Genomic DNA, 24288 nt, shown 5'->3' with positions numbered 1-24288 from the left:
AACTGGTGTTTTTAATAAGGATGATCATACACTACAACCATGATAAACCAGTACTCGTCTACGTGGTAAACTCGCGATTGCCTGTTTACCGCGCGTACTATGGAGATGGTCTCGGTAGCACCATTGCGGGGTTATTTACAAGAATGGCTCCAAAAGTAGCGCCGTTAGCCAAGCAATTAGGAATGAAGGCTATTGATGTTATTCGTGATAAGGGAATCAGCGCTATTGGGGATGTTGCCGGAAAGGCGCTTTCAGCCGCGCGGGACAAACTAATGTCGTTGGTGAGGAGAAAAAAAACAGAAACCACCGGTGATGCCATCAACGACAGTGATGCCTGCAAATGTCAGTAAAGTAATAAATAACGCCGTGGAAGAAAAACTAGAGTCGTTGGCGGCTCAGTCATCCACCAACGCACCCATGAACGCAATAGCGGGAGAGTGGTCTTAAACAGAATTCAAAGAATTTACGACGAAAAAATCGCAATTGAAAACATCAACATGATAAATAATAGAAATGTTTGCGCGAACCGCTGATCCCGCGTTTGATATGGACGCCCCAGTGCGCAGGGATGATTCTGTCCGTGATTATCAATATTATTCTTATTATGCAGCGCAACCCGACCTACGATCGCGAATTGAACTTCAGGTCCAAGATACCAGTAAATACTTTCTGCCGTGTGAAGCGTTTATCGAAATCGAGGGAGAACTCGTGACAAATGCCGCCGATAATGCACCGTACGCAGATGACGATCATGTTCGAGTTGGTTTCGTCAACAACGGTATCATGGCGTTATTTGAGAGCGCCAGATATCTTATTGACGGGCGAGAAATTGAATCAATAGAACGCGAGGTTGATGTTGCAACGACGATAATTGGGTTGGCGAGATACTCGGATGATTATACAAGATCGGCGGGTCCATCTATGATGTTTGCGAAGGACTCCGCCGATAACGCTGATCATTTTCAGTACATCAACGTGCTAATAAAAGAAAATACCACAATTGACCAGGATGAAGCAACCAATCCAGATCGCAGAGCAAAACCAGGCGCTAATTTCACTGTTATAAAAAGTCTTAACGATAATTACAATATGGGATTCGCAGCACGAATGTTGATGCTAAAAAGACCACGCCGACAGTTTTCATGCGCGATTCCACTCCATCACATATTTGGATTCTGCAGAAATGTTAGAAAAGTTATCTATGGGGCCAAGCATACAATCGCGCTGACGCTAAGGGGCGATGATAACAATGCAATATGGCATGCTGCTGGCGTCGCTGCCGGTAAGGTTGTTTTAACTAAAATGGCATTGTGGATGCCGGTGCTGACTCCATCAGTTACCACGGAGGCACGATTGTTAGCATTTATGGAACAGGGAGGGAAATCGTTGTTGAGTTGGCTAGCGGTAACAACTGATGCTAAAGAAGATAACGTCGCCGATACGTTTACATGGCACCTGGCATCAAAACAGGGTGTTTCGGCCCCACGTCATATATTCATAGCGCTACAGAATAGGGAACGATTGGGCAGTCAAGAACACAGCCATATGATATTTGATCAATTAGGAGTCAGGGATGTTTCGCTGAGAATAAACGGACAACAGGAACCATCCGAGGACATACAGCTTAATTACGGCGACAACCATATCGCACGTGTGTACCATCGATTGCTGTCATATATGGGTCGTGATCAAAACGTTGACACTGGTTTGCAAATATCACAACTTGATTTTAAAAAGCTGTATCCGATTTATTATTTTTCGTTGGAACATCTCGATTTAACGAGACAATCCGTCGTTGATATACACTTCCGAGCTCGTATAGCCCCCCGGGCTGGTGTTAATTATAGAGCGGTTGCTGTCATTCTCAGCGATAAATCAATGCTGCTAGAAGGTGTTGGTGGACGAATGAGAATCGTTGATGCGCCAGTGGAAAACATGTAATTGAAAGCACAAAACGCGTTTACAATAAAATGTCGTATAGTGTCGTCAGTGTAGAGTTGACCGATGGTCAAGTCAAGAAATTACGATCAAAGTCGGCTAAACAATGCGGGACCACAATAACGCTGAAGCCGTCGCAGATGGCAGGTGGTAATCATAAGATATCGTTGACGGCGCGTCAAATAAAACATTTCAATGATGCGATGAAGAATAAAAAGGGTGTTCAAATAGATTTTTCAGCCGCAGCAATTAAAAACATGGAAAAGACCGGTGGAATATTTCCGCTGTTAGCTGCGATTCCGGCATTGATTGCCGCGGCCGCACCAGCAGTGGCTAAGGCGGCTGCGTTGGGGGCCGTTGGTACCGCGGCGGGGATGGCATTGAAGAAGGCAACCGGGAAAGGCTACAAAAAAAAACGACCCGTAGCCGGAAAGGGTCTAAGACTACCGGGAACCCCGTATTCATGGTACTCGGGGAAGGGTCTAAGACTACCGGGAACCGTTTATTAACTCGGGAGTCAATGACTCCTGAGTCTATGACTCCTGAGTCTATGACTCCAATGTCTAATTTTGATTTAATAGACGCCGCAAACGCGCTAGCGATAAAAAACTTCAGAGGTGTTTTTATGAGGGATCAATTACCGGCGGCACCAAGGAATATTGAAACCGGTATAATTAACCTCGATGGGTCCTCCGGAGCGGGAACTCATTGGGTTGCATACGCGATTGATCCGCGTGCGATCGTCTATTTTGATTCATACGGGTTAGCCCCGCCGAAAGAGTTCATGCGGTATATCCGGGCGTGTTCAGCCCGGGTTTTTTATTCCACGCTGCCAACACAGCAATTAAGTGACCCACCGATATGCGGCCGTGAGGTATTGAACGTACTCGCGGCGATTTCATCATCGCGGAAACCACCTCATGTGGTTGTAAACGAATACACTAGTGGGGTCGTAGAGACCCGGCGGGTTAATTAGAAACGTCGTTTTTTTCTACAATAACGATGATTGATATTTGGGGACGACCGGTTTCGGCGCTGAAAGAATCCACGGAAACGGCCGCCGCCGACATAAAAAAACTAATTGAGGATGAAATCGCTGATATGTTGAATTTAACAAGTGTTGACCCAGGCGAAATAGTTGTATTTCAAGACCGCCAGGGTAAATTGAAATCCAGTAATGTGTCGCTGGATGACGTTTTAATACGACAGCGTGATGCCGCCGAGGACACTATCGCGTTGTATACCGTCGACGGACGACTCAAACCGGGTGAAGATATATCGATGATAACGGATAGGATAATATCCGCCCAGAACGGTTTTATAAGGTTGGATAGATTGGTAACCGATATACAACTCACTACCGCTAGTTTTTTTGGGACCCCGCCGGTAACCGAACCAAATATTGCAACAATAAAGAATACTATTTCGGAGTTTACGACGCTGTCGGGCCAATTTACCTCGATACGAAAAAATTTTAACAGGATTGATAACGCCGTTGATAAATTCTTTGGTAAAAAAAATGTCAAACCGGATGAGATTACAATAACTATAAATGATATCACTGCGTATGGACAGGAAATAAAAACAATCAACACTAATGTTGCAACCAACAAAAGGAGTATAGACGTGCATGAACGGGAAATAAATACACTCATTACTAATGTTACAACGATCATAAATAATGTGGACGCGCATGGACAGAGAATAGAAACAATCAACATTAATGCTATAGCGAGCAAAAAAAGTATAGACGTGCATGAAGGGGAAATAGAAGTACTCAAAATTAATGTTATAGCGAACAAAAAAAGTATAGACACGCATATACAGGAAATAAATGCACTCATTACTAGGGTTGCAGCGAACAAAAAAGATGTGGACACGCATATACAGGAAATAGGAACGATTAAAACTGATGTTGCGGCGATTAAAGACAGACTACCTAAAATGACAGAGCAACTCGAAAAAATAAAAATCCCTCACGAGAACACCGTCAACACAGTATACACAATTCGGCATGGATCATTCGCTTGGACTCCTACACGGAATACAGTAAATATCACCGCAACTGTTAAGGGTATTTATCGATTGACACTGGTTTCAATGATGCAGTTTAATATATTATCGTCGAGTTCATCCGGGTTTAACAATACAATATCAACAATTATAGACAGGAACGCAACTGAACAGTTTACAATTTATGCCGTTGATAGAAATCTAGCCGGGGCAAACATTACATGGTATGTGGAATTTGTAGCGAATCTAAGTAATTAAAAACACTAGCTCTTTTAAAATAAAAATGACCACCAAGGAAATTGAATCAGAGGTATCACCTACGTCACATCAATATCGATTCGATACCGCAAAAGAATTTTCCGCGAACTTGAAAACGCTTTCCGAACAATACCGTGCAAAAATAAAAAAATACCGTCGTAAAATAACCGCCATCGACGCGGTCGTGTACTCGGTGTCGGGTATAATAGCTGGCGCCGGTGTTATTTTATCCACGGTAACCACGATAGCCCCGATCGCTGTTCCAATCGCTGTCTCCGCGATGACAACAGTTGCTGGAGTCGCCAACGCAATCACTAGGAAGATATCATCGTGTTTTCAGAAAAAACTCAACGAGTATACAGTAAAACATCAAATAGTATCCGACGCATACTCGAAATTATCCGGGTTGATCTCGTTATCGATTGATAATTTGTTCGTATCCGATGTTGAATTCTCCACGATGGTCCAGTTGTATAGCTCCGCGATGTCAAAAATCGAGGATTTTCAACTGGAAGCCGGAACCACCTGGTTGTTGAAATTAGACACTAAAGACAACGAATAATAATAATGTCGCTGAAACCCGAAGGGTTTCAATTACTTCAGCGGATCGCGGAGAACACCACTCCGGTACAAACAAATATGATATCAATAACGTCAACGAAACCCGAATTCAGTGTGAACTTCCCGTCGCCGGTTCCAGTGAAGGAAATAGCGCTGGCAAAATTGCGAGTATATCACAGTTGGCCTAATATTCGAGCGGACGCATTTAACGGACAACAACCTAATAACTCGCTGGTTTTTGCACGGAAAAATAAACCCGATGGGACCCCAGACTGGGAGGAGGTTACAATACCAACTGGGTCATACCAAATAGAGCAAATCAATAAAGAATTTCAACGCAGAATAAAATCGATCACAGGAAAGGAATCAAAAATCGCTATTACGGTTCATGAACCGACGTTATCGTCGACGATTGAAATAAGCACACCGGGGTATATGGTTGATATTTATAACAGTTCAATAAGAACCATACTAGGATGGCCTAAGAATCCACCCGCGGATTTGCACACAAATGTGCAATCGTATCATGAGATTAATCCCAGTTATCGAGATGTTTTGTTTATTATGAAAAACGTGTCATCCCCCGACTGGTTTTCATTTCAAGACAGGAATACCATGTATTGGTATTTTCAGTACGAAGAAATCCCTAAATCGAGCATCAATGCCGAACTTAATTTAAATAATATCAATAGTTATTTTGCCGAGATTAATCGTATTTACCAATCACAACTAGAACAACTACGGGAAACAAAAGCACGAAAACACGTTGAGGTATTAAATCAACTTATATCAGACATGAAATATATCAATGAACGAATCGTCGAGGCAATATCCACTAACAGAACTAATGATAAACAAAAATTCCTAACCGAGTATAATATCGCAGAAGCCGATTTACCTGATTTCAAGTTTCCAGGATACAACGCACCAGAACTAAGAAAGTCTCTTAATGATTTTCTCGGTCCATCAAATATCCTCAGACACGATAACGGGGATGATGGTAGGCATATTGCCCCGTACAACGTAAATATTGCATCGGTGATAGCGATTAATCTAGTGTGTGATGTTATCGAAGGGAGTTACCAGGTAGATACCAATCAATCAAATCAAGCTCAACAGGGATATATCCTTTATTCATTTTCACCAACAGCCCCTCCGGGATTTTTAATCGTTGAGAATCCGATTAATCCGGTCTATCTGCGATGCCATGATCGGTTTTTAACGAGAATTAATTTTAAACTCACCGATCAGTCAAATAACCTAATTGATCTACAGGAGGAGGAGTTAGTGATCACTCTGTTTGTAAGATCATTGTAAATAACCACTTAGCAGCAGAGGGGGCGATGACATCGACGCGGTCGTCGATGTGCTTACCGGACGCTGACGACGCTGGGGATCGGCGCGCAGAAGGTGTTAATTAAACCAAATGACGTTTGGACGATCCCCCAACGACGACGTCGTTTTTTTTTTACCAGGCGCTGACGACACTAGATCGTTGAGTGCAGAAAGTAATAATTAAGCAAAATAACGATTGGACAAAATGTCCGATTCGCCCCCTCTGCTGCTCACCCAGCCTGCATTTTGAAAAGCTTCAGTTAGAATCATAGTTGGATAGCCCCTTCTTCCATAATATTGAACTAGATTGGAGACCTGTTTCACATAGTCCAATTGTTTAGTACAGATTCGTCTAATTCACAGTAGTTGACTACATCGACCAGATTTTTCATTGATATGGATGGTAGGAATAATAATGTGGATAACAATGTTTATCTGTAGATTTAAAGTATAAATCAAATGTTACTGTGTTATTTTCACAAATAACTGTAGAATCAAGGAATACGATTCTTTTCTTGGAATATTCTATTGTAAACTTCATTGTTTTATGGTAACTGTTACAGTATAGGTGGAATTCATTTAATTCAACTCCGAACCAATCCATATAATAAAAATATCTATAAACTGTAGATAAATGTAAGGTTTGTAAGGTGCTGATTTTAGCATTCTCAGTTCACCCATAAAAATATTGATGTACCATGGGGCTGCTTTAGTTCCCAAAGTGGTTCCTCCAGTTTGTACATGAAAGGTGTTGTTGAAGGTAAAGTTATGGCAGTGTAATACTAATTTTAATAAAGCTAAGAAACTCTGGTTACAGGAATGATATTTCGGTATTTTTAAAGCTAGTTTTCGAGCTATAGAAGTTAAACCTTCATGATTTGGTATATTAGTGTAGAGAGAGGTGACATACATTGTGACCAAAAAGAATTAATCAGGTAAATAATTTTTTTTTTGAATTTTAGAAACAAAGTCAGTCATGTCCTTGATATAAGAATGTATCAGTTTCATGAACAGTTTGATGTGTTTATCCATGAGACTACTGATTTTTTTCTGTTGGTGAATTGTTTCCACTATTAGTTGGTCTTCCAGGGATTTTATCCGGAATAAGGCATTTATGTATTTTAGGAAGGAGATAGGACTTAGAGCATGGACTTTTGTTATTGATTAGATTAAGAAAATCCTATCTTCTAATTCCCCTTTGTCATGAATTTGTATTACGAGGTTTTTCACCAAGTTGTGTATTTTTGTACGATCTTTCCTCAGTTTGGTATAAAAATTGTCATCTTTTAGTTGTCCTCGGGCATATTTGATGTAATTATCAGTGTTAATGATTACAATGGCAGAGCCTTTATTGGCTTTTTAATCACAATAATTTTTGTTACTGCTAAGTTCAGTGTGAGGGCCTGGTTTTCCTTTTTTGTGATATTCAGGCCATATCTTCTTTTTTGTTTAAAGTTTGACATTGATAATTTTACCAATTTGCAGTACACCTCATTATATTCATTTTGATTGCATGGAGTCCATGTGCTTGTTTGTTTGGATTTGCCTGTTATTTCATTTCCCTTACCTCAGACCAAGTCAGGTAACCAATACCTGTTGACCATTATGTGTGCATCAACAAGGTTTCCAGAAGCAATTCCCTTAAAGAATATAAAATCAAAAATAATAGTAAAAGCTACGATAAAGTCTTTTACTCAATTTGGCCTTTCTAACTCTATCCAATTGGGTCAAGGGTCAAATTTAAGGTTTGGAATGTTCCAGCCTATATTGCTTGAATCTGGCATTCAGCAATTCAAGTCAGAAGTGCATTTATGGTTTGACAGAACTAAAATGGAAAGAACTTTTGAGTTTTGTAATAATGGAGTTCTGTCTCTCTTGCTCATTCTTCAGATTGTTCTTCAGATTAGATATTACGGCCCTTAAAAGGTTAAGAAGAAAATGAATGAGTTAAATTATAATATTGGTGCAACTCAGATCTAAATAAATTATAGGAGTACCAGTATATTGAAAGAGATATCCAGGTTAAACATGTAATTAATTTAGTTGTACCTGTCTCACTTATTGAAGATTTAAGTGAAGGAATATCATCAAATTCTACTGACATTGGAGTGACAAATCTTCGGAATTCAGAAATTATGAAAGATCTGGACCAGAAACTTTCGCATTTGCAAAAGCAAGAAAGAAACGAACTTACCAGTAAACAGTTATTATTTGAATATGAGCACTTATTTCCAGATGTTCCTACAAGAACAAACAAAATTTTCCATGACACTGAAATTGTAAATTTCAAACCTGTCAAACAACACCCATACAGGATAAACCCTCTCAAACAGGAATACTTGAAAAAGGAAATCCAATATTTGCTGGAGAATGATTTTATAGAGCCCAGTAAAAGTGACTGGAGTTCACCATGCATATATGTTCCAAAACCAGATAAAACTTTCTGTATATGTACTGATTATAGGAAGGTGAATAGTGTGACAAAAACAGATTCATTCCCATTACCAAGAATCGATGACTGTATTGATAAGATTGGGAATGCCAAGTATGTCACCAAATTTGACCTTCTGAAAGGATTTTGGCAGATTCCACTAACGGAAAGAGCAAAGGAAATTTCGGCATTCATGACTCAAGATGGACTTTACCAATATTAAGTAATGCCGTTTGGGATGAAAGGGTCGCCGAGTACATTTCAACGCCTCATGAATATGATCACCTCTGGTCTAGACAATTGTGATGTTTATATCAATGATGTTATCATCTACAACAACATCTGGAAAGAACATTTAGCAACAATTAGGAAATTCTTTGACAGACTCACAGATGCATGTTTGACAATTAATTTATCTAAAAGTGAGTTCTGCTGTGCTAGTGTATCTTTTTTATGACATATTGTGGGACACGGACAAGTTAAACCTATATATGCTAAGATTGAGGCTATCTCTGAATTTACCGTGTATAGAAATGTATTATTTCATATACACTGTTTGTAATTCATAAGAGTAGTACTTACGTTTTTCTTAAAACTCATGTGTTAATCTATAGTAAAAAGAAAGCTTTATCATATAAATCTTTTTTTTATATGGGGAAGGTGTTACGTGTGTCTGATTTAATATATATTATAATTTAATTGTCAGTTTTAAATATTTTTTTTACATGCTATTGTAATGTAAATTTATTCGCTAGAGATGATACTTTTTCAGAAAATTGTTTGACCTTGACTGTTAGTTTATAAACACCAGTTGTTGATCTAAATTTTGACCTTGATTCAAAATTAGTAAACAAAGTTCTGCTTTATTTTAAAATGCCTACATGGTTTAAGATGTAAACAATTTTTTTTATTTTTTATTTTAGAGAAAATTATTGGTCTAATCAAGGCCATATTCTGTGTAGGTGATATAAACATGATCATGTGACCCCCCCCCCTTGATTTCGCAATTCTGGTTTTTCCATAACTACACATTTTTGTTAGTTTTAATAGTGATGTGTAGAGAGAGATTTCTCAGTTTTCGGACTTTTACACTTGGTATCAAGTTGTTTTCTTTGTTGTTGCCAGATTTTGAGTTAATTATCTCCAGATTGTTTGGATTTCAGAAGGATTAATTCTTTTTTCTCTGGAAATATTTGAAGAGTGCTCAGTACTGACTACAGCATACATTGTCATCCATCTTGGATTTTACATCAGGATTCGAATTTGAAATTATTAGAACATTTATTACTAGGACTTTTGTAATTTAATTCGTGGATTATTCTTAGATTGAATTCTTGAAACCATAAGTTCTTCTACTTTTTTTTATACAGAAATTTACAGGAAAATTATTTGTTAAATTTTAAAATACTTGTTGTTTTCACATTTTCTGTGTTACTGTTTATTCGAGACCAAACACGTAACACTTGGCAAGTATGATATGAAATATTGCATCAATAAATGGACACAAAATATAGATCCCAGGCAGTTCTTTTTACAACAGTTGCTGCAAAGCTAGAGATTTAAAAAAACACACCCAAAAACCTATGAATTTGAGCCACATTACTTCCTCCCTAAATGTTTCATTTTTTACAATATTGGCTTATTGTACTTTTTACAATATAGTTGATGTTTTTGAGAAAGGTAGTTATTGTTGGTTAAAAAATCATTTTCAGCACATGGTAGGCTATAGAAGGTAGCCAGTGTAACTAGTGGAGGAAGAACCTGCGAAAAACCCAGTAAGAACCACTGACATATGGGAAGCTATTGGCAATCTTCCTCACATACCCACACTGGCCCAGCCTGCTTTTGAGAAAAGAATACTTTCCTGTGTAATGCCATTGATACTGGGCAACATTTCTTTGTCATTGATAACAATGGTACCACACCTGCATGCCACCCACCCATTTTTAAAATCAAAATAATATTGAAGAAATACATGTATTTGCACTGGTTGTAGTGGAAATTACTTTTCTTAACCAGCCCCCCTCCTCCCAGCACATCTGATGTGTCTGATAAATTAACAATTACATGTATGTGGTTGGAGCAATGTTTACAGTGCCCAATTAGTGTCATTGGGTTGACTGTTTCTGTTTTCCTTTTAAATATGTTACTTCAGAGGATGCCACTGCAGCTGTGGTATACAAGCAGTACTAGAGCTTGTCTGCTTGCCACAGATATCAAAGCAGTACTAGAGCTTGTCTGCTTGCCATACATATCAAAGCATACACATGAAGAATCAACAGGAAGAAATCTTCTGTAGTAAAGTGCATTTTCCACAAAAACATTTTAATGGTCAATAAATGCTTTCAGAAGGAAGTCAACTGCCAGAAAATTGTCACCCAAAAATTGGTGCTGCACTTATTGAGGTGGTTGTGCTTATTTGGTCAAATATGATAATTTGCAGTTCATAAAGTCACCATGAAAATTCATGGTAGTAGTAATTTAATTACAGTTTGAATATCCTCTTTCTTCTCTATAAATGTTGTTATTACTTTTTAATGTTGTTTACACGTACATTTCTGACATTTAATCATTTAATGATAATGCGTACAAAGTAATTAGTTCACAAAACAAGAATTACTCTTTTTAGTCTTGATTTTATTTTTAAAAACAAAACAAACCATGTCTGTTAACATTATTACTATTGATTCGTGTTTTCCTTATAAATTCAAGTAGACTGGTAAATCTATAACTGTAACGATTTCTCTTTATTCTGATGGACAGATCTCAATAAAAAAAAATGTTATTGGGGATAGATGTATTAGTCTAAATTACTACTTGTCCATTGACTATTTGAGAAGAAAATATCGATGTAGATTTTTATTTTAACTTAAAAATATTATTTTGACACAATGACTCAACAAAGGTTCCTATGTTCCTATTTCACAAAAAGTATTCTTTAGGTAAGATGTACTGTAACCTTCCTGCACCTCTATAAGAAATTTCTGTCTGGAATACTGATAAATAAACATGTGTGTGTGTGTGTGTGTGTATATATATATATATATATATATATATATATATATATATATATATATATATATATACTTTTGTATGTAATATTATTTTGGGAAGAAACATTTCTGGTTGTTTGAACATTTTTGTTTGAACTATAAATTGCCATGGTAGTGTCATTAGTTTTACTGAATCTTTAATTTCAGCATAACAGCGTACAATAGAACCAAGTTATTAATTCGTGGTAACGGTTTCTCTCTGTTGTAACAAATGCTTTGTGCTTGCATACTACGATATGTGAACAGACAAAAATGTATGAGTGCATTATTTCAACACAAATGGATAATGAAACTGTAAATAACTTTGTTTTCAGCAGTAAGGAATATTGAAATAAAATTATAGACAAAACATTGATTTGCAGTGTTTGTTACAGACAACTTACACCGGTCTGTCTAGCACTTGAAGGATGATGACAGCTAATATCTAATCTCAATTCCAAAACTGTCCATCAAGATATATATTATAAATTTATCTTATATATATATTGTATGCATTATCTGTTCATTAAAAATATTTACTTTAGCAAAATTAACAAACATTTAGCAAAAATTTGGTGTTAGCTAAAACAATGGCACTTGCTAAAATGATGAGATTTACAGCATGTTTTCAAGTAGTTTTAATAATGGGCTTAATTCTGTTGATTTTCATTGCCTGTACATTGGATTTTTGACAATAAAATTCTTATCTGACTAATTAACCCAAATTGCAGAATTCAACAAATTGGCAATTTTTCATCTATCTGGTTCACATTCTGTTGATCTGTCTTCAACCCATGTAATGGACATTGTTGATCTGTCTTCAACCCATGTAATAGACATTGTTGATCTGTTTTCAACCCATGTATAGACATGGCTTAGATTAAGTAATATGTATTCAAGTAAATATCTTAACATGGTACTGAAAAGAAATCCAATATCTGAGGGTTCAGGAAAAAGCTAAAAGCCTATTGCAAATGTCTCCCCAATTACAAACTCTAACAATCCGTATTTATCTTCTATCTTAAATAGGCATCTTTTGTGTGTGGGATAATCCGATATTAAAAGTAATGTGAAATATCTTGAAGCAGGGCATATAGGAACTCACATTTAACCCCCAGAAAGAAACTATTGGATGCATGTATGTTGACTCTAATCCACAAAGTCATGAGTTGACACAAAACTTCTCAAAATTGGTTATAAGACAAATCTATTAATTTATCATTATTATCATATGTCGGATTCTTTTGCCTTTGGAATATCACAGATCACTTCAATTGCATTCTATATCATAACAAAACTGGCATTGGACCATCTGATATCCAGTTATATTCAATCTATGATATTTTTGTAGGCAGTGACATGCCTATTGGAGCTTAAGCATGATTGTCTAATATGGATATGATGCAATCCCCTTGTAGTGTTGCTATGCTACACTGGGGTCACAAACTCAAATCATCCTGAAGACCGTATGAGGGCATTTTCGATGGCCCAAGGGCTGCACCACCTTTGTTATCTCTCATGATGCCTTGTGATGCCAGTCATTTTGCTGGCCATAGGAGATGGCTTGGCAGGCCCATGCTTCCCATGTGTTTGAGACGTGTCATGAGTGATCAGTAAATGTCCAAAAGCAACATATATTTATTGTACCCTGTACAAACCAATCTTTTGTTAATAATTCTTTTTTGTGGTGACCAACTCCATATTCTTTTCTGTAGGTAGCTTGAATGATAAATGCAATACATGGCTGGTTTCTGATTTTATGTCATGAATAGCATTCTGATACTTTGTTCAGCATTTCCAAGCTTTATTGCAAGTAATTTGGAAGTGAATATTAAACAGGACTGTGATAAATATGTGTGCAAAGTGAAATTCTGTGTTTTGAAATAGAAGAAACCTCCTTTGGATAAATATATTATTAAACTTAAGGTAAGTCTAAGTAGTTATGGATATTAATATATAAGAGTTAGGTTGCAGTTAGGTTTGTTTGTAAACCATTTTGGTACTGTAAAATCATATACATGACTTATTCAGTGACACAGCCAAATAAGTTGTGAACCAGCATATAACATACATTAACCTGCATATAACATATGTTAAGTTGCATATAGCACATACATTAACCTGCATATAATGTATGTAAAGTTGCATATAGCACATATTAGAATGTTCACTGATGGCAAGGTATTACAGTTATCCCTGAATAACTCTAAATGCTGATGCCCATACAATGGACAAATCAAAAAGCATTTCTTAGAATGTTGCATGGTTGGAGTTTCATTTGGGCTTAATGTACATGTTTTATTACAGATCTCTCAACCCAGCATACCATACTGAGGTTCTTAAATGGCGTCTATTGAAAAAGACAATAGTGGACATGTGGAAGAAAGCATGGAACAGTCTGTTACTCTGCCAAATGAAAGAAATGAAGAAAAGACGATTTGTGATGTAAATATGTCACAGTTGGGGAGTGACTTAGAAAAAAATCCAGCCAAGGCTAACTCAAGTGAGCTTATTGTGTTTCCTATGCACATTTTCAAAATAGAATTCAGAATTTGAGGTTTGTTTCACAACAAGGCTGAAGAGGTCAAAATGAGTTTTATATGAAACAAAACCTTCAGTATATATTTGAAAAACTAACAAGGACCAATAAAATGGATAGCAGCAGCTAAATCTAGAATGCTATAGAGGCAGTCAGAAATGACTAAAATAATAAATAGAAATGACTTTTTTATGTTTAGACTGGTCTGAGGTTCCAAATGTTCCCAGAATATAATTTGTTGTAAAGAAACTTAACAACACCTGTGGCCATAAAGGCCTGAACATTGCAATAATATGGGGAGAAATAATTCATCGATGTATCATTATGTCATTACTTTTGCCGTATTGCCACAGATATCAATACAAGAGGTGAAGAATTTACCCACTCACCTTCTACAAAATAACACAAGGTGATGACATGGTTGATAATCTGTCTCCACCGATTGCCAATTCAGCACATATTATTTCATCTCTTCAACCTCTTCCATAAAGGAGACATTTCATATGTGTTCCCATCCCATAATAATAAAGTACTTCTTTAGTCATCTTCTAATAAACACTTTTACACAAAGTTTCTCTGTTGCTTCATATCTTGTCTCCTTGCATCAAAATTTGTAGGCTACACTTTTGTTGTGTGTCATGTAGTGAAATATGTTGCTTTCAGTTCTGATAGGTCTCGTTATTGTTTGTTCCAGTCCAGAGTAAGCAAAAACCACTAATCAGAATTTTATGTAGCTTATTCCATGTGTGATATGCAGGAAGTAGCGGCATCCAAACTCATCCAAGTAAATACCAATCAACTGTGAAACTTTGAGCAAAAGTGGTTTTTGTAAAGTACTTTAATCATACATGGAGAACAAGTTTGGAATATCTCTTGCTTATATATTTAATCAGTGACTGAATGTCCTGATGAGATAAATAGAATTAGCACAGAATTAGAGAGGAGGTAGATTTCAAACCACACAAGTCTATCATCTTGTGTAAATTTGTTCATTTTTTTAATAGAAGGGGAGTGGGTGCTGTCAATAGTTTTCCTTTTTCACTATCAAAAACATGTTTCTCTGGTTGCAGCAGTTACATTGCACCTGCAGGATGTACAGTGTGATAGATTTTGGTGGTATTCATCCCATTCCCACATCCATATTTGTTCTAGATGAGATTTTCTTTGCATGAGAAATCACACCAACACCTTATTGTCTTCCAGATATATAGTTTAAGAGACGAAATTGTTAATATGATGTGTTTTAAGCATTAATTCAGTGCAAAACAAAGGCTATGGTGGCCATGATGAATCTTGCATCAGATTACATGGAGCAACCTTTAATTGGCCCTATAGGTTAAATTAAAATCACTAACTACCAACTAACATATATTCAGTTTTGGAAGCATTTTTGATATCTTCTCATGGATGAGAATGGCATATAAGTAGATGATAAGTCTTTGTCGTTCAGTAATCTACATACTGGAATACAGCTACCATGTCAACACATATTAAGGGCAACACTGACAGACTTCTTGAAGATCTAAAGACCATCAAGTTGATATGTTGTCAATAAAATATTGTATTGTAAGCTGTCTATCATATAGAGACACATCAAAGGTGTGTTGTTTCACCCATAACAATGACTATACCATCAATGTATTGTAGGATGTTGCTTGGTACATTAATTTCCCATGACTGGTCAAGTTTTATCTCTTCATGCCCAGTCAGTCAAGCATGGCTGTACCTTCACTATATCAAGCTGATACAACTTGACTGGAAAATGTTTGCAAACCTGTCTGCCACAATGCTTTTTTCAGCAGCTTTGTCGTTGCCATGGTGTGCAGAACAATATTGCATCAGCAGTGGGCAAAATTCATTGACAGGTCATGCCGATTTGAAGTTTGAATAGTCATGGGATTTGTATGTATGAAGTAATACTATACATCGATGGTGCTGTTGTTGTAATGTTAGATGTTTTAAGTCCACAGGTTTATGTAGCAGCAAACTGAACATTTTCAGTTTAAGGTATCTTATGTATTGCAGATGAAAATGCAGGAACTAAAACAAGTAAGAAGAGAAGAAGGAGAAGAAGGAAAAACAAAGTTACAACAACAGAGGACTGTGATGATGACATAGATTGTGGGAGTACTGACATGAGGCAGCAGTCAGAATTCAGTGATGTAGCTATTTCCAAGAATTATGTCTTGCAGGAGCAGTATATCAAAGAGTCGGTGCTATGTGGAAAATCCAAATTTGAGACAGCTAGGCCAAAATCTTGTCATATATCTCAGACTCAAAGAGATGAATCAGCTGAGTTAATTGATTCTGTTAATGGGCAGAGACAGAATAAAAAGAAGAAAAAAAACAGGCATTTCATGAATTGTGGTCCTAGCACTGAAGAAATACATCATATGGATGATCCTGCTTGTTCTTTGCTTGACAGTGTATCAGTGGCAGAAATGACAATTGCAAATGAAACTCAAAATGCTGAGAGAGTTGATAGGGCAAGGAAGGATATGAAGAAAAAAATACTATATTCTGGAAAGAAAGGGAATGATCTGACAGTCAAATCACAAATAACAAATCCTTATCCAGAAAATGAGTTGGAATTGCATAATTCTGCAACATGTATGGGAAGTAACTCAGCAGAGCTTATGGACTCAAGTCTGGATGATGGAGAGAAAAAGCAGTCAGGTCACAAGTCCAAGGGACAACTGAGCAAGAAGGACATAAGTCATATAGAACAAATTGTCAGAGACATAAAACAGCTTCATCTTCAGCCAGAGGGAAAGCAGTCTGGGGAGATAGGCAAGTGCTCTTATTTGCAGTCATGTAATATTATATTGTATGTGTACTTGAGGTGGTAGCATCAGTCCTATAAATTAACTCTATCTCAAACCAAGCTAGGCAAACTCACTGATCAGTCATCCTATGTATTAGTTATCAACAGCTATCAAGTTTGACTGTTTCACACAGTTGATGGCCATTGCTACTGGGAATAGACTGGCACAAGATTATCAGTACTGAAATCAGTTCCTAAAATATGCAGGTATGTTCACTGAATTAATAAAAGTTGATTTCAGGATAATATGATATGCACTTTACATGCTGTATTGTGTGTGTACTTTCCATATATCTTAGAAAGGAAGCCAATTGAAATATCAGGTGATTGTAACCTAGAAACAAATTCATTAATTTTAATTTTTAGTGTGTAATGTAGAATCTCTCTCTTCAACTCTTCAAAGTACACCCAGTTCACCATAACATCAGAAGATCTGGAGTTTTCAGCATTACTCATTCTCTGGAAGGACATATATATATATATATATATATATATATATATATATATATATATATATATATATATATACACACACACACACACACACACACACACACACACATACAAATACACACACAGAGGAATGATAATCTTTGTTTCATAATGACTATGTTCAGAGTAATGTACATTCATGTTAAATGTTGTGACTTCACTTTTTTCTGTTTGTTTTGTTTGTAAGATACGTGCATTTAGATTGGTATCAAGTAGCTCAGGGCCTCAGTGGAGACTAGATACATCTATGTCTTTGAATGAAGTATTATTTTTATTATTATTATGATTCCAGTATTGTAAATTAACATGGAAGCCAGCCAGATATTTATTATAAAGAGCTTTGAAAAGAGGTATAAAATGTTATAACAAATAAGAAAACACTGATATACATAATTATTAAGTGTGCCAGAAAATGTGTCATTTTTGTTCCAAATGAACTGTTGTATCAGTTTTAATACCATCCTTCAGGATTACACATTTTCTAGGAAAAAGTTTTTACAAATAAATTTTATTTCTTTCAGTAAAAATTATACTAAGGAATATCATCCATGAACAATATTTTATGTCACTACTGTTTTAAACATTATGTAATTTTTGACAAGAAGTCTTACTGCTGGTACAGTGGCATACTAGAAAAAATAAGGACCATTTAAATAATGGACATTTCTAGACAAGCATAAAGTGGTAAAGTTATATTTGCTCAGGTCCTCAAATATGGGCTGGATCATGATGAAAAAAAGGTGAATTGTTGCTTTTGTACCTTTTTTTTGTTTTATTATTGTCCAAGCTACACATATTTTGTTCTAAATCTCTGATTTGTGCATCTACATTAACACATTGTTCAAAAGCAAATGGTGTGAGGGGCTGTTTATTGCAATGTCTATAGTATAGATTCTGGGTCAAACTTTCAGTTATAGGTTTTTTTTCTCTCAGTTTTTCCATTATTATTATTGGTACTTTGATTGACAGTGTCAGATGAAGCAATGACAATGCCATTTAAAAATGTTAATTTCATTGCAAAGGAAAACTTTCATGGCACGATATTATTTCCATCAAAAGCAGGAGCAGAAGAACAATGTTGTCAGTCCAGGTGTTTAAAATTTTTTAAAGTCGGCAGACCATGCAGGCTGTCATGAATGTATACATTCCTCAAAAGCAAAAAGCAGAACTCTTGTTAACCATGTTCATCAAAGTATCAGACAAGACAGAGGCCTATCAGTACATGAGCCTTTTCCATGTTGAGTGCTATTTCAAAATGACTTAGGTGGTGCTCTACAGTTGCGTATTCTGCATAGGGTTAGGATTTTAAAGAAAAAGAATTTCCCCAGCTTTCCTCACTGGTTATACTGGCTATTTAAAAAAGACCTTGTATATCTTAGGTATAATTAAAAGAACCTTTAATTCCCTTTATTTTGATGTATGATTGATGGGTGTACTATGGGTTATAGAGTATACAGCTTGGCCTTACTTCAAATGTGCACCTTTCAAAAAAGTGCTAGCTCTACTTGGTCATTTTCACTTCCTGAACTTAAGAGGTAAATTGTATAAAAAAGAGCCAATAACTTTTTTTACATTTGATATATTTGGTAATTCATTCATTGCACTTTCAGAAGCTGGTATTGTCTAGTCTGGCAAAATTCATTTTCCCTGTTTTAATAGCTGCAATGTATAGTGTACTTTAGACTAATTCAGGCTGATTTTTTAACACAAGGGAGCAGTCATTTTAGTTGGCAGTGTGCTTAAATCATGTAAAATTTCCAAAAGTACAATATCCAAAGAAATATCATCCACATTACATTAATGTAGCATATAGGTATGCCAACATTCTCTCCATTGTGCATGTTTTAAATGCGAACTACTTTACCTTACATACGTAACTCTCTCTAAAGTACATATTAATTGGTGAGCGCCCCCTTATAGTATCATTTAAAGTATGACTGATATTTCTGAAGGCCTCTTAGTACATGAGCCTTTTCCATGTTGAGTGCCATTTCAAAATGACTTATAGTATTACTTAAAGTGTGACTGATATTTCTGAAGAAATTTAGTACATGAGCCTTTTCCATGTTGAGTGCTATGTCAAAATGACTTATAGTATCACTTAAAGTATGACTGATATTTCTGAAGGCCTCTTAGTACATGAGCCTTTTCATGTTGAGTGCTAATTCAAAATGACTTATAGTATCACTTAAAGTATGACTGATATATCTGAAGGCCTCTTAGTACATGAGCCTTTTCCATGTTGAGTGCTAATTCAAAATGACTTATAGTGTCATTTAAAGTATGACTGATATTTCTGAAGGCCTCTTAGTACATGAGCCTTTTCCATGTTGAGTGCTATTTCAGAATCACTTATAGTATCAGGTGCAGTATCAGGTGCAGGCAGCTTAACATTCGTGAGAGAAAACATGTCACACAGATGAATCACAGGAGTTTGATGTATTATCCATAAAAAACATGATGAAAAGTTAGTAGGTATTCCAAGCACTTTTAGGATATCAGCAAATACAATTAAAAGCACAAAGTTGTTGTTACAATCCATAAGACCTGAATATAAAAATAAAATTTTGAAAAAAAATCATGTAAATCGGTCAAATACTTTTCAAGATATAACATTTTAAAGTTTTTGAGGGACTTAGGAAATTTGCAATCCCCACCGAAAATGCAGTTACCATCAACTTCAGATGAGTAAAAAAAACATAATTTGAAGCTATACAACAGTGGCATTTACTGCAAAGCTACAAAAGTTCCTTTTTATTAGGTTCACACTAAAAAAGTAAAACTAAAGAGGGTGGCCTTACTGGAAAAGCCAAAAATTGAGCTTTTCCATGATTTTGCAACCTTGCTATAATAAGACTATGACATTTAAATGCAAATTAAAGTATGTTCCTGTGAGAAAACCTTCTGAAAACAAAGCCCAATCTTTTCTGGGCCAGTGGGTATGAAACTTTTGCTGTACCAGATCACATAAATCAGGAAAAAGAGCAAAAATGTGAATGTCCGAATAAAATGACATTTTTCAAAAGGTCATGACTTTTTTTAATTTAACAGATTTTAATCATTATGTGAAGAATTCATGCAACATACAAAGTGTCAACATTAGTGTGAAAATAGGTTTTAAAGCAGAAGCAATATCTGAAATAAACAAAAATGGCAAAAACAAAAATTTTCAAAAGTTTACAACTTCATCAATTAGTAACTGATTTTGATAATTTTTGCACCAAAATGGAGCATATTACAGCCTTAATGCATGCATATTAAAAAAGCAAATATAATTATGATATAGAAGAGATAGGCTACAAAGCAAGTACCATTGACAAAGTTTCAAAATATTTCACTCAGATTAATGTTTTGAAGATAATGTTAGTTAGCAAATAAATGTTATTCCTGTATCTGTGCTATAAATGGATAATAGATATTTGGTTGTATTAAGTACATAATGTGGCAAAACAAGTTTATTTTTACTGATTACTATACTATACTGATTTACTATAAATATATACAAATAACTATCTATACTCTAAATGCAGAGGAGCCTCATTTACTACATTTATCTGGAAGCCTTGCAATCCATACATAGTTCAACAGGAGTGGAATTCCTAAATTTTAATTTGCTCCATTAATCCAGAAATGAAAATTGTGAGCCAAAGTTTAAAATTACTATAAAACATGCCTTGATATCCTGGAAATAATATTTACGAAGATAAGAAAATTCAAAGAATCTTGTATGAAAATACAGTAAGTCCAATAACGTAGATTCACCTACGCAAATTTGAAAGGTGTATCAGTGTCTGATTATTCAAATTCTTGTGGCACATTAAAGTTATAAATTGATCCCATAATCTTGTATGTTGAAAAGCATCAAGCAGCGTGACTTTATTGTAACTAATGATTGTATAAGAATGTATGTGTTTGCTACTCACTGAGTGCAGTGTTATTAATTAAATAAAATCATCCACACTTTTGACATAGCATATTGTTAATAAATAAGTGTCATTAAGTCTCTTTTGTTTACAGATTATTTGCAAAACTCAGATTGTTCATGGCTGCACAGATAAAGTTGATTGATTTTAGCTCTGGACTGTATAGAGCTTCATTTCAGAATTAAACACGACATCAATTATCGACTCATTAGCAGCTATAACAGTTGTTGAATATGACTTACAAAAAATTATTGCATTTCATTAATTTACCATAATGCATTTAAGTGCATGATATCAGTTTGTATTCATTGTCCATTTATACATTTTTATTGCAACACTGTCAAGCAAACCTAGATGATTAGAGATACCAGCTAGCATAAAAAGATTTGTCAGCACAAAGATCACCAAAAGCTACTATTTAAGATATCTGCTGGCAAGTATCTACAAGTCAGGGCATATCTACCATATAGTAAAAGTATGCAAAGCTTAGGGGCCAAAAATTATTTTGTTACACTATAGATTAGGCAGGGGTCCATAGGTAAGCTTTGCATAGGGGTCCACAAATTAATTTGTTACACTATAGATTAGGCAGGGGCCCATTGATAAGTTTTGCATAGGGGCCCATACATCCTACTGGTACAAATGCATATAATGAATTGAAATAAAGACAAGTAAATAGTTGTATGTGTATTCATTAATTTATTTTCACCATTATTGAATATAAAGTACATATACAGCTAGCAAATTATGTGTACATGTACATGTTTACATTATAGTGACATAGCAAAATAAAAATATGCAATATTCCTGAAAAATCATTAATCCAGACATGTTCAGGGTGAATGAAGGTCTTCAGATTAATGAGGTTCCACTATATATGCAAATAACTATGATATAAATATACACAATTAAGAATCTATACTAAATATATACAGAAAGCTATGTATGCAAATAGCTATCTATTCTAAGTATATACAAATAAGTATCTATAATATAAATATACACAAATAACTATCTATACTAAATATATATCAGTTCTATAGATACAGGTTTTCTGTACATTATTTTACTTCAAAAAGGGCAAAAAGTTAATAAATAATCAAATTATACTATTACTACTATAAATGTATACAGATAACTGTAGATTTGTAGTGTATAACTACTGTTCATCATAAATGGCTGGACATCTCACACACATATTTACAGTGAATTTTGACATTGATGATGATCAAGTACACTTATTTTCCTTTTTTTTTAAGATTAATTTTTTTATTCAGTCAAGTCTATAAATGCTTGTCTGTGTAATTCCATTTGTTAGGAAGTGTATTCCATTCAGCACCATTTAATCTACAGTCAGGAAGTTTTGGTAGGTAAATAATTTGGTTATAACTGTAGAGTGTGTAAGGAATATTTCTTCATCACTTGGAAAGGGGGGGGGGGGATGAGCGGTATAGGAATCAGTGAGAATAAATAACATAGGGACACTACATAATGTTTTACAGGTTCTTTGAAAAATGAAAGCAGCAGATTGTGGCCAAAACAAATTGTGGACTCATTTTAGAGCAATATATATGGATTCAACAGAAATCCGTGTAGTTCACATGCAGTGTCCTGTTTATAGATTTTCTGGTAAAAAGTACTTGTAGTTAAAAACAGAGAGAAAATATTAATACCTGATGAGCAGTACCATTGTTCATGAACAAAGACATTAAAAGTTTATGCATGTATCGTGTTCAGTTTCAATATTTACATTTATTGCTTGCTGGTTTACTTGTTTTAAATGGTATTTGTTTCAAATCATTATTACAAAGTGTACATAAAATCATTATCAAAAAGTGTACATAAAATCATTATCACAAAGTGTACATAAAATCATTATCACAAAGTGTAAATAAATTATTATCACAAAGTGTACATAAAATCATTATCAAAAAGTTTACATAAAATCATTATCACAAAGTGTATAAAATCACTATCACAAAGTGTACATAAAATCATTATCACAAAGTGTACATAAAATCATTATCATAAAGTGTACCTAAATTATTATCACAAAGTGTACATAAAATCATCACAGTGTACATAAAAACATTATCATAAAGTGTACTTAAAATCATTATCACAAAGTGTACAGAAAATCATTATCACAAAGTGTACAGAAAATCATTAGCACAAAGTGTAAATAAATTATTATCACAAAGTGTACATAAAATCATCACAAAGTGTACATAAAAACATTATCATAAAGTGTACTTAAAATCATTATCACAAAGTGTACATAAAATAATTATCACAAAGTGTAAATAAATTATTATCACAAAGTGTACATAAAATCATTATCACAAAGTGTAAATAAATTATTATCACAAAGTGTACATAAAATCATTATCACAAAGTGTACATAAAATCATTATCACAAAGTGTACATAAAATCATCACAGTGTACATAAAATCATTATCACAAAGTGTCCTTAAAAACATTATCATAAAGTGTACATAAAATAATTATCACAAAGTGTACATAAACCATTATCACAAAGTGTACATAAAATATATCAAGTGGATTGAGCAACAAACTTAAACTTATTACAAGCTCTCACCTCGTTATCAATAATCTTTACTTAGATGATATGACTGACATGAGGAATGAAAGACAACAAACATTTACATTTGATTGTAGCTAATTAAATATTCAAAGAAAATTGTAATAGTACCAAGTATAGCTATAAACAATTATTGATTGCAAAAGCATGTTGCTGTGTACTAATAAATGATATACACAAAAAGCTTACTGTGTCTGAGCAGTGTGGGTGGGTGGGTACATGAATTTTGAACTCAGCTGACAGCTTTGGAGTGCACAAACATATGCATCAGGGTTCATACCAGGAAAGTGTGAAGGCATAAGAAAAACTAGACAAATCTCTTGGCTTCTGTTTGGAAAT

General features: G+C 35.1%; 1 protein-coding gene across 2 annotated transcripts in view; it reads left to right on the top strand.

Annotated features, from left to right (window-relative positions):
- The window catches only part of LOC149781450 (DIS3-like exonuclease 2), a 166553-nt gene that overhangs the window by 15294 nt on the left and 126971 nt on the right, over positions 1-24288 (top strand). Inside the window, exons 1-3 of one of the 2 annotated variants that reach the window (XM_089935533.1) lie at positions 13318-13494; positions 13876-14071; positions 16133-16897. In XM_089935533.1, coding sequence (XP_089791659.1) covers positions 13912-14071; positions 16133-16897 — 925 coding nt within the window. In that variant the 5' untranslated portion in view covers positions 13318-13494; positions 13876-13911. Of the gene's footprint in view, positions 1-13317; positions 13495-13875; positions 14072-16132; positions 16898-24288 lie in introns of those variants that run through there. The other variant, XM_089935532.1, reaches the window with a different exon arrangement.

Source organism: Sinohyriopsis cumingii, chromosome 15 (genome assembly GCF_028554795.1).
Source record: "Sinohyriopsis cumingii isolate HCF-2022 chromosome 15, ASM2855479v2, whole genome shotgun sequence".
NCBI lineage: Eukaryota > Metazoa > Mollusca > Bivalvia > Unionida > Unionidae > Sinohyriopsis > Sinohyriopsis cumingii.
Note: the sequence above shows the minus strand (reverse complement) of the source record. Positions and strands in the feature narration are given on the sequence as shown.